Raw genomic sequence first — 13439 nt, 5'->3', positions numbered from 1 at the left:
GAAGTTGTTTAAGGCATGACAAAGGGGTGACTTTTTTGCAAGAAGACCCATTTATGGTTGAGCATAAATCAAGAGTCACAAATAAAGTGGGTGATGCTGAAGTAAAATAAGGGCATTAGTGGTCACCATGAAATTTAAAGTGACAAGCTCCTAGCAAAGGAAGAACTACGCTCAAGATGAAGAATTCAGTGAAGCTTACTGAGATGATGACAAAGGATCTACATTTGATATTTATCGTGTTTTTCCAAGACCTTTGAGATGCAATGTGGTGTTTCAAGTATAGCCTAAATGCAGTGTAACTGGGCAAGCTTTGAAGTTGTAGAGAGAAACTAGTTTGTATATACAGTTTTTTGTGCCTATGTACCATCAAGTATCTGTAAAGCCAAGAGACGTGGCAGTCAAGGCATGCCAAATGGGTGAGTTTTTTGCAAGAGTATGTATTTTGTTGAGCATAAATCAAGGGTCACAAATGAGAGTACAGTAAGAAAACTAGGCAGCTTTGAAGCTAGAGAACTCTGCGCAACCGAAACGCCCAAATGGCAAGAGAATCCCAAGGAGCCTTGTACCCCGAGTCAAATGTGGTATGTTAACCTCCTGCTCAAAGGAAAGACCCCTACGAGTCAATAGCGTTAGATCCGTCCCTACACGATTCACCCAGCCTCTCAGATCAATAACCATTGCAAAACCTAACTAGTTGGCCACAACAAATAAAAATAAAACATCAAGGGTCACAAATAAAGTGGCTGATGCTTTGAGTAAAATAAGGAAACCATGAAATTTAAAATGATAAGTTTCTAGTAAATGAAGTTGTATGCTGAAGATGAAGACTTCGGTAAAGCTTACAGAGAGCTTGAGGGAATTTAAGCATGGTAGATGCAAAACCATAGCTCAAGTGGATTCGTTGTTCAAATCGAAGCACGTATTCATGCCCAGATGGTCAATCTAGAAGTAGATCATTATGTATCGTGAGGTAGAGTTACTATTGGGTTAAAAAATCAAATCGATCGTTAATTTTATAGATTTATACGACTACTATGGGGAGAACGATAGCTCAAGACAAAATGCTTATGGTTGTTGTGTGGCCTCACTAATGCATAGAGTTGCATAACATGGAGATCACATATTCAACAAGAATGTACAATGTATTGCTTCACAAGAATGTACGGAGAAATGATATCAAGAAGGGGTCATCAATGAACCCAAAAGATAAAGGAAAGCATGACATTGACAACAAAAAAGAAAAATAAGATGATCTGGCTACCGAAAAAAACACCAAGATAGAAAAGAGGAGTTGAAAAAGCTTCTACTTATTAAGTTGGGAATACTAGGATCTCTAGAAAATTGAGAAGTATTGTTCCACAAGTGCAAAAAAATACAACAATGAATGAGTGTCAGTCTCAAAAGTATTGCAACATATGTAATCATTCATGCCATATGACTAAAGAATGCTAGTTCAACAAATGCAAGCACACTGCAATGGTCCACTAGTTGGAAAGGGAGGAAAAACCTTGCTATCAAGAAGAGAGATAAAAAAAGATAGTTGAAATAGTTAGTTCATAATTTGTTTGTGTAGTTGTGTTGCTTTCTTTCAGTACATGGTTTTGAAAATATTGAAAGATTTGTTTGTTTTGAAGGAAATTTTATGAAAAGTGAGCTTATGGAGTCTTTCTTACAAGATGGAGTAGTGCAACAGTAAAAAGGCAATCACTTTTGATATCTTTTCAAGAAAATAAATAATTTCAAGCTCTTACACTCTTAATATATGTACTTTTCTATAAAATATTGTTTGAAATAGGAAAAGGATGAGTTGGATCACATTTTCCCTTCAAGTCCTTCAAGGGTCCCAGTTCCAAGAATCTGGTACAGTTCATTCACAAGTTTTTTATTTATTTTACATTCAATAGTTTACCTATGATTGTGGTTTTAAATGTTATTTGTGTTATTTTATTGTAATTTACTAAGTCAAGTGAGCGTATGAAATTTCCAAGTGCAAGTGTTTTTAATGTGTTATCTTTGTATGTGATATTAGTTTTGTTTTCTATTATTTTACCATGTATATGTGCTAATGTGATTGGCATTCATATATTTTTTATGCCTAATATCATCAATAGATAGTGTGTTTTAAATTATACTTTGTTTTACATATGTAATAGTTAAGAATGCTTGTGCTCTTCAAATGTATTATGTGTTGTTTCTTTGTAATTTACCAAGTCAAGCGTGTATCTATATTTTTTTAATGCAAGGTCATTTTAATTTTTATTTATGTGGTTTGTGTATATGATATTAGTTTTTGTATGTTGCCATTTTACCATGTTACATGCGTTGATTTTATTGACATTTGTATCTTATGTTAAATTTGGTTAACAATCATTAGATAGTCATGAGCTTTTTTAATTTTTGTTTCTATTAACACTTCCCATTACTTTTTGCAAGTATATGTGTTTTTGAATCTGTAGAGATCAACCATTAGATTTTGTGTGCAATTGAGATTTTCTTTTTGCTTGATTTGATACTTCTTGGAAACATGTCATGTTTCTATGTTGTTTGCTAATGTCAATGTTAATTTATATTAGGTGGAAAGTGTATGAAACCATGGAGTCCCTTAGGAAAAAGAAAAAGGTGAAAATCCATTTTGAAATTGATGCAAGAATGCACCGTCTCTAAAGAGGAGTGAATACTCTTTAGCAAGGGAAAGTTATTTAGTAACTGTTCAAATCAAGGAGAAATGCATATGTTAGATGGCAAGATATATCCATTAGGTCCACAATGTTTTCAGGCTTGACAATATGGGTTGACTAGCTTCATAAAGTTTCCATGTAAAGGTGAGAATGGTTTGTTAGGATATAGTCAAAGGTTGATTGGTCATGGAGCAGGTATCCTTCACACCCAATATCAAACTTTGTTTAATGAAAAATCCAAAAGGATTGCAATGTCAGAGATTGAAATCAACATTTACTATCAGCTATGCAAGCTACAATGGTTTAGATGGTTGCAAAAGAAACATGTTATGTGGGCATAGAGAAGAAAATTTAGGAATTATAGGTAAGTTGAAACATAATTTGCTCAGTTGGGAGAGAGCACTGTGAATGCAATTTACTTACAAATGCAAAATGCATCTTTGAAAGATGAGATTGGGAAATTTGGAAAAAATTTAGCATTCATGAAAGATACTCCTATGGTCCTAAAATCTTGCAAGAGGAATTTGCATCCAATGCATGAAATAACCAAGAAAAGTGGTCTCACTGGAAACATCAAGTGAGAGCTCGTATGACCATTCCAGAACCCATGTCTATCCATGATGAACACTCTAGTACTATGGGTGAATTGTTTACAAAACAAATGTTAGATTATGCTATATAACATCCCAAATTCAAAAGTCTAAATCAAAGATAACATCTATGATACTAAAAGGGTAAGTACAAGGTCATATCAGCTTGACAAAATATGAAGAGGGGAGACGAGAAGAGTGGAGATGAGGAGAGAGGGCACAGCTAGAGAGCACACCACAAATGACTAACTGTACACTAGATTTAGTTGAAAAAATGGAATATATACAAACCCTTTTAGGGTTAGGGTTGGGGGATCTAACCATTTCCTTTATAGTACTCTATAAGGTTAGTGCTATGCACATATGATCACGTTATGGTGCTATGCACACATGATCACATGATGTTGAGCATGAATTCTCAACACCTACCCTCAAGATCAACATCATGAAGTAGGGCTTCCCTCAAGATGATGATTATGGGGAATCGAAGAAGGACTGAGCATTACATTCCATCACACCCCTTTAATGGGAATGTCCTTCCTCTGCGTCAAACCAAGAGCTAGTCGGTGTTTCTCGAATAGCTTTTTACCGAGTGGTTTGGTAAAGATGTCTGCAACATTCTCTTTGCTATTACAATGTTGCAGTGCGATGCCACCAAGTAACACTCTTTCTCTAATGAAGTGCTCTCTGACATCAATGTGCTTTGTCTTGGAGTGATATACTGGAATTTTGGCCAATGCTTGAGCCGATTGATTATCACAGTATATTGTTGTTGGCTTTGACTCATCAAAGAAATCTGTTTCTGACAATAATCTTTTAATCCATATAGCCTCACATGCACCTGTAGTGAGCGCCCTATATTTTGCTTCAGTCGAAGACAAAGAAACAGTTGGATGTTTATTTGACAACCATGATATAGCACCTTGACCAAGGAAAAATGCATATCCATGTGTCGATCTCCTGGTCTCATTATCTCCAGCATGGTCACTGTCACAGTATCCATGCAACCGTGGATGACTTCCTCTGTATTCTATCCCAAACTGTCTTGTACCTCTGATGTATCTCAAGACTCTTTTGGCTGCATTCCAGTGAGACTGTTTTGGATTTGCCATAAACTGTGATAGTGAGCTTATTGCATAACAAATATCTGGCCGAGTCATAGTCAGATATATAAGAGATCCGATGAGTTGCCTGTAGTATCTATCATTGATTGTAGGCTTTTTTGAATCTTTAGTAAGTTTCAAACTCTGTTCCATGGGAGTGGCTGCAATCTTGCAATCTGCCATATGAAACTTCTTCAAGAGACTGTCAACATACTTGAGCTGACTCATGAATGTGGCTTTGCCTTTCTAAGCATATGTCAATCTGGCTGGTGGTCTACTTTCCCTAGTAGACCATCTGAGCTGCTGTGGCTCTGCTTGGGGTGTTGCTAGCAATTCTTGCTCTTCTTCATCAACCTGTTCTGTAGATGATTATGAAGTCGATGCTTCTATCTCGTGTGTTTGTGAGGTTTTCCATTCTGATTCCTCATCAAAGATTACATCTCTGGAGATAATGACTTTGTGGTTGATGGGATCATACAATTTGTATGCTTTGCTTTCTTCACTGTATCCAACCATGATGCATTTGCGTGACTTTGCATCCAATTTTCTGCCATGGTCATCATGTATGTGGGCATATACTATGCAACCAAATATGCGGAGATGCCCAATGTGTGGCTTGTGTCCAGTGAATGCTTCATAAGGAGTCATACCCTGTATCGGTTCGGTAGGAAGCCGATTAAGCAAGTAGTTTGATGTAGCTATTGCTTTTGCCCAATACTGATTTGGAAGATGCTTTTCACTAAGCATTGCTCTAGCACTGTTTGCTAAAGTCCCATTCTTCCTTTCAGCTCTTGCATTGTACTGAGGAGTATCGACACATGTGAATTGTCTTCGTATGCTGTGACTTTTGCAAAAGTTCATGAATGCTGAAGACATGTATTCACCTCCTCTGTCTGATCTCATGACCTTGATCTTTCTGCCTATCTGGTTTTCTACCATGGCTTTGAATTCTTAAAATCTGAAAACACTTGAGATTTCTCTTTCAGAAAGTAGACCCAACAATATCTGCTGTAGTCATCGATAAAAATCAAGTAGTGAAGTGAACCATTGATGCTGCGGGTCCGAGCATAACCCCATACATCTGTATGTATCAAATCAAGAATACCTCATGCACGAGAGGTAATTCTGACAAAGTTGGTTCGCTTTTGTTTGCGAAGCAGCATGCTTCACAAACTTTTCCAAGAAACTGTAGCTTCGGAATCCCAATTGCCACATTCTGATTCTTGAGATCTAACAAGTACTTGAAGTTGACATGACCATATCTCTTATGCCATTTTGTAGATAGTGGCATCTGTTGCGGTTGAGCTGACATGGCATGCTTATCTGGTACTGTAGCTAGCATTCTGCATAAGCATCCTACCTTGACACCTTTTTGCTACTAGCTGACATCTTTTGGATTTGTCTCTGATAGTGCATTCATCACCGTCAAAGATGACTTTGTAATTGTGTTCCGTCATTTGACCTACTGACAAGAGGTCCTTGTTGAGCTTCGGAACATAGAGCACATCTTTCACTCTTTCGTACCAATGAAATTGTTCATAGGGATAACACCTGTCCCTTGAACTGGATTTGGTGTATTCTCTGCTGTGTAGATGACATTTTTTTGACCTTCTAATGGTTTCATCTCTGTGAACTATTCCTGATGATTTGTCATATGAGATGATGCACTGCTATCGATGTACCAAGGATCCTATTCCACTTGGTCGACTTGATAGCTGTAATCCTCTTTGGGATTGAAATCAGTGTCTAGGTACAATGTATTTCTCACTTGCAAGAAACATATTCCCATGTTCATTTGCAAAATGACTGTGACTAGAATGTCCACCACGATGATTTCCTCTGCCTCGGGAATTCCCTTGATTACTGCTGGATTGACCGCCTTGGTCGTATTGCTTCTTGTGGCAATCTCTTTCATAGTGTCCAAACTTGTGACAGTAGTTACACTGAATGTTTGACACATTGGTGGATGCATTCCCTCGTCCTTGGAATCTTCCTCGATTGGAATGATTTCCTCTTTGCTGATTCGAATGTTGCTGAGGATGATGCTGATGCTGACTTTGATTTTGTTACTGATGATGACTTCTCTGGTATGATCTATCTCTGCCTCTGCCTCTGCCTCCGCTTCTGTCTGAAGCTATGAATGCCTGATCATTAGAATGATCTTTACGTGCTTGAATGGCCTGAGTCCTGAGTTCTTCACCAAGTAGGACTGATTGAGGTTCTTCTAGTGTTGGAATTTGCCGTTGGATGGCAATACTCTGGACTAGATTCTCGTATCCCTCTCCTAGTCCATTCAGAATGACTTGAATCATAGTCTCTCTGCTGCTGCAAGTTGATTGTTGTAGTCTTTTATGCGGAGTACATAAGCATGACCGGTTTCACTGCTGTTGCGGAAACTCTGGTTTATCTGGTTTCTCAGGGTGAGAATCCTGGATGTGTTCTTGGACTCATAGAGAGCTGCGAACATATCCCATGCTTCTTTTGATGTCTTGACTCTGTTGAGCTGTCCTAGCATGACATCTTGCACATTCTGCTTGATCAGGTGATAGGCATACTTGTCTTTCTTATCCCATTCTGCATGAGCTCGGGCAATGGTAGGATCTGCTACTGGTCCAGAAACTATTTGTGTAGATGTAGATCCCGTTGCTGGTACTGTGACAATAGATGGAGTAGAGCTACTGGTAGCTGGATCGTCCAATGGTCTAGATCTAATTACAGTACATGGAAATACCGAATGGAGACCATTCTTGTGCTTCAGGACAAATGGGAGTATGTCGATGGGTCTACACTGTGTTATTCTTATCTAGCAAGTGAGAACATACAAGATACAAGCAATGTATCCATTGCTCTCTTGCTAGGCGTGCCACACCCTTTGAATCTTCCATTGTTCACGTTTCATTGTTATCTTCCTTTGTGTTCAATTGATAGTGTCTTGGACAATTCCATGATGTTGGAAGTGTGCAATAAATTGTAATGTTTGATGGTTCTCCATGTAAACATGAGTCTAGTGATAAATCAATAGAAGATTTCGTTGAACTATAGAATGATAATAGATGATGAATCGATCAAGTTGGTGGAAGATGAAATTAATTTTCATTGTACTGAACTTATGGTAACTCCAATCAAGTTGGTGGAAGATGAAATTCATTTTCATTGTACTGAACTTATGGTAACTCCAATCATCTCAAGAGAAAATGGGATTAGATGGAATGATGCATCAATGATTGGTCATGATGTTGATGCTGACTATGCTATCTTCATTGTATTTAAGTATCTTGATGTCCATGTAAATAGATTTGAGAATTTGAGTGATGCATGGGTAGATCTATCCCTATAAGAGCATTCAATATCTCATATGCCTAAAGGACATATTCTTGTTTTTTAGTTGTATTTTAGGCTTCTAGGCCTTTATAATATCAGCTCAACCTTGAGCCTATGAAAATGCTATACATTCTATGCCAATGGATATCTATCCATGCACATAGTAGATGACCATCAACTCATGATAGCTAAGCATATAGATTCAACAAGTAGCCATGTCTTGTCAAATTTTTTTAAGAGTTAGCAAATTGTTCCTCTTACAACTATTCCAAGTGCCCATTGCCAGATGGTTATGATATCACCTATGTGGACTAACATTTAGTCGAGTGGGGGGATAGAGCTTGATACTAGCCTTAAGAGGGGGGTTTGGGGGGAATTAGCCCCCCCAAGCAGCGAGGGGTTGGGGAGTGGTAGCCCCCACAACCAAGGTTCTAGGGCTACTCGGAGGTCCCTGGCCTGATGGTACAACTTCTATACAATATATATTTGGCTTGATAGTATGACTTCTAAAGGATTTGTAGTAATGGCACAATATATAATAGTTCCCCCTCTTGTCTTGAGTCAATCCAATCTTCAATGCTCATAGTCCTCTATCTAGCATCTATCCAAGTAACCATCTAAGCTCTCATGTGAGAGCACATGGGTGGATAGCACTACCCAGCAGTTGTATCACTAGTTTTGGTATATCAAAAAATTTTATTCTCCCCATTTTTGCATTGTGTACTCATGTTTCATTGTTATCTTCCTTTGTGTTCCATGGTATCGAAACTTAGGCGCTCTGAGTAACAATGTTAGTGCAAGTTCAACAAGCTTTCTATAGTAGAAAACATCAATATTGGATTATACAAGCTCTTGGATATTATTCTAAGATTGGATCCAAAACCAATTGCAACACCATACCCAAGAAACCTTGGCAACATGATCCCTCCTAATGCAAATCTTCTACATACTTAGAGACTTAGAAACAAAGATGCACTATGCATTATTGTTACTTGTGTAACTGATTATATCTTGATGCTTCTTTAACATACATCCAAGGAAAATAAGGCTTGGAACATATCAAAAGGTTAGGATGATATTGAAAATCAAAATACGATTTAAAGCCTAGAGGACCAGAGATGTTCTCAAAAGGAGAAGTAGCTAAGACCTTCATCCCATAGATGAAGGAACTTTATGATCAGATGCTAGGAGTAGGGATAGCGAAGAGTAGTGTGATTTGGCTTGCAAAGAGCATGGCAACCAAATTCTTCCTTAAAAGGATGATGCACTAGTTATAGCACTTAATACATAGTTGAGAACTCCAACCCTCACATTTGAAGAATTTGGTGCCATGCTTCTAAAGGAAGACATGCAATCGAGGACCCACAATAATGGAATCGATGCAGCATTCTCAGCCACACTAAAGGAGAGGGTGGTGAGAAGAAGAGGAAAAGGAAGTTAAAGGGTACATGCCACTTCTGTAGCAAGAGTGATCACATGGTCAAGGACTATAGAAAGAAGTAGGATGAGAAGACTTCAAAGTCTTCTCAAATGGCCATGAATATGCCAATTTCACGGCTGGAGCTTTGGATTGCAATTGAAGAAGTCTGATCCTCAACTCAATTTAGTAACAAATGATTCATGGCTCCTTAACAATGGAGCATCTTGTCGCGTGACTAGCAAGAAAGAATGGTATCACTCTTTGATACCTCTCAAAGATCCTATCAATGTGATAGTCGGCAATAATGCAAAATGTCATGTTGAATGTATATGTATTGTTTGTTTTGTGAAGCTAAAGATTTTTTTGATGTCTTATTAGTACCTCAGCTTATGAAGTGTTGGATATCAATTGTGTTGTGATAACTAATCACAACTTAGAAGAGAATTGGAACAAAAATTCTTAATGCAGTTGAAAAGGTTGTTACCAAAGCAGTGAGGAGCAATAATTTGTATGAGATGACTACTCTAACAAGCACTAGAGAGGTGGACATTAGTAGGCTATGGCACAAAAGATTCACACACTTCAATTATATTATTCTTGAGGAGAAGCAAAAGACAAGGATGTGTACACTTCGTGCATTCATTGTAGACATACTAAACGCGTGACTAGACAAATGAATCTACATGTTAGCTAAATCTAAAAAATAATGAAGGTAATAACTCGTTTATCACATGAAAGGACATACCACCGTTGAAATATTTCATAGTCTTATGTCATGTGTCGATTTGTCCCTACTCAATTTTGTGTGTTGTGTATATATTCACACTAGTGTGGTTGCAATTATGGAATTATAAACGGAGATATTAATACTCTTTTAATTATGTTCATGTGAAACATTATGAATGAAATAACTCAATGCAATCATTTTTTTACATATATTAGGCATTGTACATATGTCTATTCACAAAAGAAGTACATTTAATAAAAAGTATATTACTAGAGCAAGGGAGGGTGGAGAAGAGAGAGAGAGAGAGAGAGAGAGAGAGAGAGAGTGTGTGTGTGTGGGAAAGATAGGTTGCCAGTTCATTGTAGTCGTCTCAAGTCTCCAAGCAAGGATGTCAACACTCGCCTCGCATTATGCTCACCATTTTCCCTCACACTTGCAGTGAGATGCTCACCAATAGATTATGTTCCATTGATTGCATGCATCTTCTTATTAAGTCATGTAATAATCTTACTCCTTTGACGGAACTATGCTTTTGCCTTTTTAAATTTAGAGAAGAGCCAAGTGGGATACTATAAGCTTCACCCACAACTATTAATTTCCTATCTTAGTATCTATTAAATTTAGACAATTGAAGATTCTTAGTCTTCAAGACATGTCATACTCATCCAAGCATGTTATTTTGGTGGCTACCTTACAAATTTGAATTAGCCTTTCAAACCCTAATAGATATTTGCAATTTTTATCTATAATTTTTAAAAATATATTTAATTGAAGATCCAACTTATAGAGCAAATCATGATATCCTCACTTTGGGAATGAAAGGCGCAAAGCAAGGACTTATTTGGTTGAACACACTTGTACAAAATCTTTGTTTCTTATATTGGTATTTGCACGAGAGAGTAACAATTTGGCTACAACTTAATCATGGATAGCCTTTTAAACTAGATGTCAAAATATCATAGGTCAAATAAGCAATGAATGATGTAAACAAAGCTAGAGTTCAAAATATGTATGGTAATCACTAGTAATGTCCACACTTAGTTTGTCTTGTTCAATTAAAATATAACCTCTAAAAACTTAATTAACAGTTTGCTCCAAAGCCTGCATGTTTGCATTAATGGGTTCCTTAAATGGGTTTGCTTGAATGCATCAATTTTACGAGCAAAAACCTATGAGCAAGTTTATGACAGCATGTTTTTTAAGAGATTTAAAAAATTATATTTCTTTAGGAAACATGGTTTTTACACTTTTACTTTCACTAGAAGTAGATCCCTTTATCATAAAAATATACAAAATTGTCACTCATTCAATCTTACATAACATGAATTTTCTTATTCATAAACATCCTTTGTAGCCCTGTTATTACCTTAAAAAAGTTTTCAAAAACATCCCTCATTCTTGTTCAATTAAAATATAGCCTTTAAAAACTTCCCATACATTTTTCAAATCCGATAATGATAAGATAGGTTTGAAGTGTTCACACATTGCTTGTTTTGTGCTTCACAATGTATAATTTGGTCTCATCATTCAATGTCTTAATCTTGTCAAAGTGGCACACTAGTTTGAAGATGAGAGCTACTTCTTACTATAGGGAGATTTGACAAAATTGATTCCCAGGAGGAGGTCAAGCATTAACGAAGTAATATTTTGGTGGATTCCATTTGGGTTGTGGATTTTATTTGCACTTGCAAATTTTGAAAATATGTTCGCACTTATTAATATATTCACTTTTATGAACCTGATTGTTTATTTTGGAAATATGTTGGCAGTTATTAATATATTTACTTTTATGAACCTGACTGTTTATCAACTGAGACCCACAATGCAACCTTGGATTAGGACATAAGGAGTTCTCTATTTAAAAGTGACTATCAAATATGCATCAAAGGGAAGTCCTCACCTTAGACAGAACCAGAGCCAAAAAAAATATTTGAGATCCTAAAATTATCAAGTGATGATGACAATGCCGCTCCTAAGGACCATGAATGTCTAGACCTCAAACTCTTAACTCAAGTGGTGGGACAAGAAACCCTCTACTCCAAAGTCGAAATGTAGAAGCTCAAGTTGTTGCAAACCAGATCCATGCGTTATAGGACAAGAGTCCCTCAACTACCTCCAAAGTCGAAATGAGAAGCTCAAGTTGTTGCAAACAAGATCTATGCATTGAGAGAGAGAGGCTACAAGGGCAATAGACTCCATCAACTCTACAAGTCAACCATCACCTCAAAATTAAATTACTTGGATAAGCATTGCCACTTAACCCAACGACTAAGGTATAACACCATACAAATTTGTGCATCGCAAAACGTGGGAGCATAGCATATGTGATAACATTGGTCATAGAAGAAAAATATCAATGAAGTGCAAAACAATAGGTTACAACAATCAACACAAAGCTTATAGTTTGTATGCCTAGCAAACATAAAAATTATTATTTCATTGATGCAATTGATGAGATCATAAGAAAAGAAGACAAAAACATTCCATATGAAGGTTAATGTTTGTTGCAACAAACTAAGCACCTTGAAAAGACATAACCTCGGAATACATGTTGGTCCAAGAAAAATTTCTAGCACCTTGAAAAGCGATGACCTTAGTCAAGAAAAGTCTAGCACTTTTACTCTAGTATGAGAATCAAAGCAATTTGTTGAACTAGAGTCACGCCAAAGTCTATCACAACTAGTTGCAAAGCAAAACATCCCCAAGCCAATGTCATTTTCGTGGAAACTAAATCTTACTAAAGGTACAAGGACATGGGTTTTTTAAGCCCGAAATGAAATAATCAATACACTCGAGTTTCTTCGGTTGCCCTTTTAAACTAGTAGTTTGAAGTACATGCTTATATGATGGTATACTCACATGTATTTCAGTTATTGCATATCCTTGTAACATCTAGATGCAATCAAGGTCACTTGCCATGTTTGGTGTCACGAGGGCGCGAGTTTTGTACTTGCATGTGGACAAGACCTTGGAAAACTAAGTGGGCAAGGTGGGTTTGCAAAGTTCCCTCTAGGGAATTGTGCCTTGGGGATGAATTTGGGATTTGCGTCCAAGAGCGAGGCAAAGTGCCCTTAGAACCCAAGTGGGTCATTGGTTAGGAAAAATGACAAGGGAATGCCACGTGGCATTTTCCCATGCCTTGAATGAATTTGGCAAGGAAGCTTGTAAATTCACGTAAGACGGAGGCAAAGAAGGAAATCCACGACATGAAAGGGCCGCACACTTTGGTACGAATTGAGGGGTACGAGATTGCCTGTGCGAGCTTGGTGTGTGGCTAGGTACGGATCACGAGATTGTGTACTTGCGTGCTATATGGACAACAAGACATAGTACAACAATACAGGATCTTACGAGCTATATGGACTACAAGTTAGCTATGATTGTACAAGATTTGCAAGCTTGTGTATGGTTTCCCTGCTATGTACGGATTGCGTACAGGTTGCAGGGTACTGAACGACTATACGATCGCCCAAAATTCTTCAAACTGCTTGAGAGCTTGAATAGGCAAAGCTCTTAGTCACATGGACAACTGCCAGAGTGACAGTTTGCAAAGGGTGTCCTTTCGTTAATATGCCTTAGGTTGTGTATGAGCTGAGTTGG

At 37.4% G+C, this 13439-nt stretch overlaps 1 protein-coding gene across 2 annotated transcripts in view; it reads right to left on the bottom strand.

The window, feature by feature from the left end:
- Positions 1 to 11919: 11919 nt before the first annotated feature.
- The window catches only part of LOC147885937 (uncharacterized), a 38206-nt gene continuing 36686 nt past the window's right edge, over positions 11920 to 13439 (bottom strand). For both annotated transcript variants that reach the window (XM_087396647.1, XM_087396648.1), the window contains one exon: positions 11920 to 12043. In XM_087396647.1, coding sequence (XP_087252773.1) covers positions 11949 to 12043 — 95 coding nt within the window. In that variant the 3' untranslated portion in view covers positions 11920 to 11948. The remainder of the gene's footprint in view (positions 12044 to 13439) is intronic.

The sequence above is a fragment of the Dipteris shenzhenensis genome, chromosome 25 (genome assembly GCF_047967505.1).
Source record: "Dipteris shenzhenensis isolate YYH24624 ecotype China chromosome 25, Dip_SZ_1.0, whole genome shotgun sequence".
Lineage (NCBI taxonomy): Eukaryota > Viridiplantae > Streptophyta > Polypodiopsida > Gleicheniales > Dipteridaceae > Dipteris > Dipteris shenzhenensis.
This window is presented reverse-complemented; position numbering and strand designations above follow the sequence as displayed.